At 50.7% G+C, this 6,000-nt stretch overlaps 1 protein-coding gene across 2 annotated transcripts in view; it reads right to left on the minus strand.

Annotated features, from left to right (window-relative positions):
• epha10 (EPH receptor A10) overlaps positions 1–6,000 on the minus strand; it is an 80,167-nt gene that overhangs the window by 33,172 nt on the left and 40,995 nt on the right. For both annotated transcript variants that reach the window (XM_086178182.1, XM_086178183.1), the window contains exon 4: positions 2,997–3,152. In XM_086178182.1, the coding sequence (XP_086034308.1) occupies positions 2,997–3,152 (156 nt within the window). The remainder of the gene's footprint in view (positions 1–2,996; positions 3,153–6,000) is intronic.

Raw genomic sequence — 6,000 nt, forward strand, 5'->3', positions numbered from 1 at the left:
TCACGGCGCACACACTCGCAGGTGGGGGCGGTAATGACGCATCGTCGTATATCTAGAGAAACAAAGAAAGAGGGATGTGAGAACCGAGCAGGAAGCATCCTCCTGACGTCTGCTGCAGGACGCGAATCCTGACGGCGAGAGGCGGGTTCACCCCGGACCAATCAGAGCGCCGCATAAAGAGACATGTGACGATTCGCCCTCTCCCATGTGAGGTCTCAGGTGAGCCTCCTACGTGTTTGGACGTTCGGACCGCGGGAGGAACCCGGAGAACCCTGAGGAACCCACGAGAACATGGAGGCTCCGCACAGGAAGGAACCCTGTAGGAACCCAAGCGGGGGTTTCTTGCACTGAGGCTGAAGTGCTAACCGGAGCGCCATCATGCGGCCCTCAGGAGAAGTCCTGGTCCATCTCAGGAGGTCCGTTCCCTTCCTACGCCCCGACGGCGGCCGTCACACCTTCTCATCTGGATGATAAGCCAGAGATTCAAATGCTTTAGTGGCCAAATCACATCATTTCCTGTGTTCAATTTGTGAATCAAATGTTTTCATGGCAAACTGGACTTGGTTTCTCTCCTTGGAGATGTTCCTCCTCTTCGCTCCAGAGGTTCTTCAGCTCTCCTGTGTGGAGTTTCGGGTTCCTGCCGGGGTTGGTCTTCAGGGTGGAGTTGGTCCAAGCCGAACGGGCCGGTGATGTTGGCGTAGTACAGGGAGTCGTACGAGTTGGAATCTCCGGGCGAATGTCTAGATCAGGCTGGAGCTCCTCCAGGAGTCTCCTGGTCCTGGTTCCAGTTGTCACCCCGTCCAGGTGAGTTGGAGGCTCCAGATGGACCTGCAGGTGCATGAGTGAGTTGTATGTAGGCGAGAGGAGGTGTTGAAGACCCCTCCTCCGGTTTGACATCTGTGTCCAAAGGAGCGGTTCTTGTCCGTCCGTGGAGTCCTGACCTGAAGATCTCCTCATCGGTGCATCTACCAACTCCACAGGGGTCCTGATCCTCAAGCGGGCGTGATGTTGACCGGCCCAAAAAAACAGAGACCAAATGCTGGACCTTCTGGGTGCTCTGGTCTCAGGGAGTCGTACCAGCACTCAACGACCTACGGACGTTCGGTCCAAATCCTGGGGTTCTGCCGAGCCTCAAGCAGGCGGCGTCGGTACCACTGGATCCCCAGAAGCCCCAAAGGAGATGAGATGACCATAGATGGCGTGTTCCGTCCTTCACGGCGCCGACGGTCAGGATGAGCCCGGCGAGTCGCTGCTGGCAAACCGTCGCCACGCTGAGCTTTAACCAAACCAGGAAACGGCCGCTGATCATCGATCGGCTTCCCGGATCTGGAAACGCGAGGCTAATATCGCTTTTCTGGGAAGACGGCGAAATAACTGGGCGTTAAAAACGTTAGCGGGGGTCTGGCTCTGCTGAGGCAGGATTAATGGACGTGTGCAGGGAGGAAAATGGACAGATGATGGAGGGAAGATGGGGTTTGGGATGGAGTGGATGGGGTCTATGTGTGTGTGTGTGTGTGTGTGTTAAAGAAAAGGTCGAAGGTTAATAGTCGGGGAATTGTCTGCGGCGAAGGGATACATTATGCGCATAAACCGGCAGGCGGAGAGCGGGGGGGTCGGCAGAGGTGAAGACGGGTTCTCCTGCAGCGGCGGGAAATAACGCGTCTAATCCCACGGCGGCCGGCGGGTCAGGATCCAGGAGCACCAGAGTCCGGATTTAATCTGGAACCCGATCTCATCTCCTGGAACCAGACCCGCGTCGGACCGACGGGAAAATGGCCGCTGACAACAACAACATTTAAATAAATCCCAGAAAGGATGGTGAAGATAATACCAACGACAATGACTGACAATAATATTAACAGTAAATCTCTATAATATTATATCATCTGCATATAATGCTACTATTCATGAAAAGAATAATAATAACAATAATAATATTGATGATGATGATAATACAAGCAACAACAATAAAAATGATATCATAATATTGATAGTAATTCTAATACTACAATTACTACTACTATTAATAATAATAATATAATAATAATAATAAGGATGATTATTATACTAACAACAAATCTGATTTACAAGTAATAAAACCCATACTAAGACTACTACTACAAATACTAATATTATTTTTATAATAATATAACAATAATAGTAATAATGATATATTTCACCTTTATTAACAATACAACCACTTCTACTAATATTATTGATGATAAGAATAAAAAAAATATTATAACAAATAATAATAATAATAATGATGAGTATTCTCAATATCAGCAATCCTAGTAGTACTACTACTCCTAGCACTACTAAGACTACTACTACTACTACTAATACTTATAATAATGATAATAATAATAATAAAAATAATAATAATAATATTGATTAATAATAGTACTTAAACTACTAGCTGCATAAATGATTCTGGTGAAAAATAAAAATCACCAGCAGCAATAAGATGATAAAAATCCAGATATTAGTAATCATCATCATCATGAATACATTTTAAAAAATAAAAGCTAGAAGCAACATAAAAACAGAATATAAAATGAAATTAAAATGAAATTGAAAAAAAAAAAGGAAAAAAAAAAAAAAATTATAAGAGCAACATAAATCAAATAAAATACCTGTAAGCGTCAGCTAGGTTGCGCTTCCGGACGATTTGTTTATCTGAGAGTCTGACCTCCACCCTCCCGCCATCCATCTTCCCCTTCCGCCCTGGTGAGGAGGCGGGCGGAGGGGAGGTGAAGAAGTGATGAGGCCCCGGGAAGACGGAGGGGAGGTGAAGGCCGAGGAGATGAAGTGATGAGGCCACGGGAGGACGGGGACGGAGGGGAGGTGAAGGAGGGCCGATGGGGGTCGGGAGGATGAGGAGGTGAAGGGCGGCGCGAGGCGACTGCCTTCAAACTAGCAAATGAGAAGATGGAATGAGATTGCGGCGGCGGCGGGGGGGGTCATGGGACGGGGGGGGGTTCCAACGCCATTACGTGTGCACGGCGTGGACGGCGTGTCCAGTGGTGTCCGGAAGTGGTCCTCCTCGCACACGCACGCCACCGAGCCCTCCTCCTCCGCCACGCTGTTAGCCGGACAGGGGAAGCACTCCTGCTGCCTGGAGGACATCTTGTAGGAGCCAGGGGGGCAGGCTGCGGGAACACACACACACACACACACACACACACACAGACGATCAGCTGCTGCATGGAAATCAGGTGTTTATTAAAAGCAGACAGAGTGACTTCCTGTTATTGGATTATCGTTGCTAGTTAGCTCGGCGCTGGTCTCCTCGCCGGAGAAGGTGGAGACGCGGCGGCCACGAGGTGCCGTCCATGTCCTTCCTGTTCCGCCGGAACGCCAGACGCCCGGTCGAGTGTTTCCGGACTCAAGAAAAAAGGAGCTAGCTCGCGCTACGCCTCGTTAGCCTTGCGGGTCAGGATTCGGGATTAATCCAGGCTTATCCCGATAATCCGGGTTTAATCCGGCTTTAATCCGGGCTCGAGATATCCTTCACTGAGCCGACTCAGGAGCCAGAAACCGGGCGGAGCAGAGTTTCTAGGTAACGCCGAGGGAGGAGACACAAAACCTCACTCCCTCATAGTTTCATTCATTCATTCATTCATTCATTCATTCTCAGGGTGGGGGGGGGCGGAGCCTATCACAGCCGTCATTGGGCGATAGGCGGGGTCACTCTGGACCAATCACAGGGCCACATATAGAGACATCCAACCATTCACACATCTGCACCGCATGACAGGAGGGGGCGGAGCTTCAGAAGGTCTGAGACGCCATCCTTCTAGCAGGAGGGGGTTCAAGAAGCAGGCGACTGTGCACGGCGTATCGGAGACTCTAAGAACCTTGTAATTGACTCTTTAATGTCTCAACACACACACACACACACACACACACACACACACACACACACACACACACACTTTGAAAGTGGAGCCGCCTCTTTGTTCCCGCTAGCAACATCTCCTCCCCCCGCACGGCGGGAACATCAGGCTCGAACCAAGGCGCTCAAATCAAGGCAGAATTATGCAGAGATCAACGGGAGCACAAACGGCGTTTGCATTTTCTGCATCTCGGGGTTTTAGAGCCGCACGCCGACACGACTTCTCGCCGCCATTTCAAGGTCGCAAGGTCACGGCACCGAATCTCCGGAATCTGGAGACGAGAGGAGGAGGACGAGACCGGAGGTCTAATGGGAGGAAGAGATCTGACGGGACAGCTGGCGATCAATTAGCACGATGTGCCGATTGGGAGTCTCCATTAAACACACACACACACACACACACACACACACACACACGCTGTTTCACAGATACACCGTGAAGGCGCTACGATGTAGAGACACAGCGGAACAAGGCAATCTGCCGGAGGAGAGATGGGGGGTAAACAGGTAGAACCCGCCCCCCCCGCCGCCGCCGTGTTAGCATGCTAAACGGCGCCGCCGCTCCGCAACTGCTAAATCGATGCAGACCTTGAACGCCTCGCCAGAAAATTACAGCGAAGGAGCTGCTTCACTGTTTAATGAATGAAATTAGAGAAAAAAAATCAAGCAGATGAGCCACGTTCCCTTTCCTCACACGCCATTGGCTACTCGTCTCCTCGCCACCTTGTTTCCGCCGCCCTTGACTCCGCCCACTAATAAAGCGTGACGTGCCTAATACGATAACTGTGAGTGATGAATCAATTAACATTAATCACAGCTTCAAAGAAAAAAAGTCTTAATCCCAGACTAGCATGCTAACACACACACACACACACACACACACGCTGGATGACATTGTTGAAACACTCCTAACATGCTGGAAATGTCGTGTTATTGATTGTCGGCGCCCCAGACACATTTAGCAATGTTTTTAGGGCAAAGAGGAAGATGAAGGCAAGGGCGTTGTTAATCACACACACACACACACACACACACACACACACACACACACACACACACACACACACACACACACACACACGGGTTGAGAAAGTTGACTGATTTGTATAATAAGTGTTTCAGAAAGGAGGAGGAGCCTGGATGAGTTCGATCGGGTCGCGAAACAAACCATGTCGAGTGCAAAGAAGAGAAAACGCCTCAGCCAATCAGAGGCCGGGAAAGGGGCGCCGATGCGTCAATGGCGGCGTGTTCGGACTGCAGGCTGAACCCGAACCACCGGCGCATTGTGGACCGGATGGAACCCGTGGAACGTTCTGCGTCCTCAGTGAGACCTCGGAATCAGGACTCCTCAGATCTAAACTCAGCCGGCGTGATGCATCTGCAGCCACTCGGAGGAGACGAGCCAGCCTGGATCACAGATCATTAGCTCGCTGTGGAGACCTGCTCCGACACACACACACACACACACACACACACACACACACACACACACACACACACACACACACACACACACACACACACTCCAAGTAGGAGCCGTCCGGGTCAGCGCTTTGCCTCCTAATCTATCCTCCGTTCTGCGCCGCTAACTGCAGACTGTCTCCTTGCATTGAACACGAGAGGATAGCTAGCTCGCGCCGCCGCTGCCGCCGCCACGGACACCAGAATAAAGTTTTAGTCTCATGACCCCGACAGATACGACAAATGTTGCGTTAGCCGAACAGAGGGAGGCAAACAGCCAATATTTAGCACGAGCGGAGCGTGTCGCATGTTACATCTGGCAGTGGGAGGGAGGGGGTGTAGCTAGCTAGCTATCTAGCTAGCTATCTAGCTAGCAAGCTATCTAGCTAGCTAGCGCAGGAGGTGAGGCTTTACATAGCAAACACACAGGAGTCAGTCAAGGACTGTTGACAAAGTCACTTGTTATTCTTCTTCCCTCGTCTTCATCCATTAGCCGGCTACGCTAATGTTTACCTCCCGTTCCCCGGCCTCTCATTTCCCCACGACCCGGAACTGAGATCCCACCAGAGTTCATGTTCTCCAGCTCTCAGCGGCGGTTCTCTGAGGGTTTCTTGGCCGAAAGGAGATGCTCTGTGGCGACA

This window comes from Fistularia commersonii, chromosome 30, assembly GCF_037954325.1.
Source record: "Fistularia commersonii isolate RoL2024-O1a breed Wild chromosome 30, RoL_Fcom_v1.0, whole genome shotgun sequence".
NCBI lineage: Eukaryota > Metazoa > Chordata > Actinopteri > Syngnathiformes > Fistulariidae > Fistularia > Fistularia commersonii.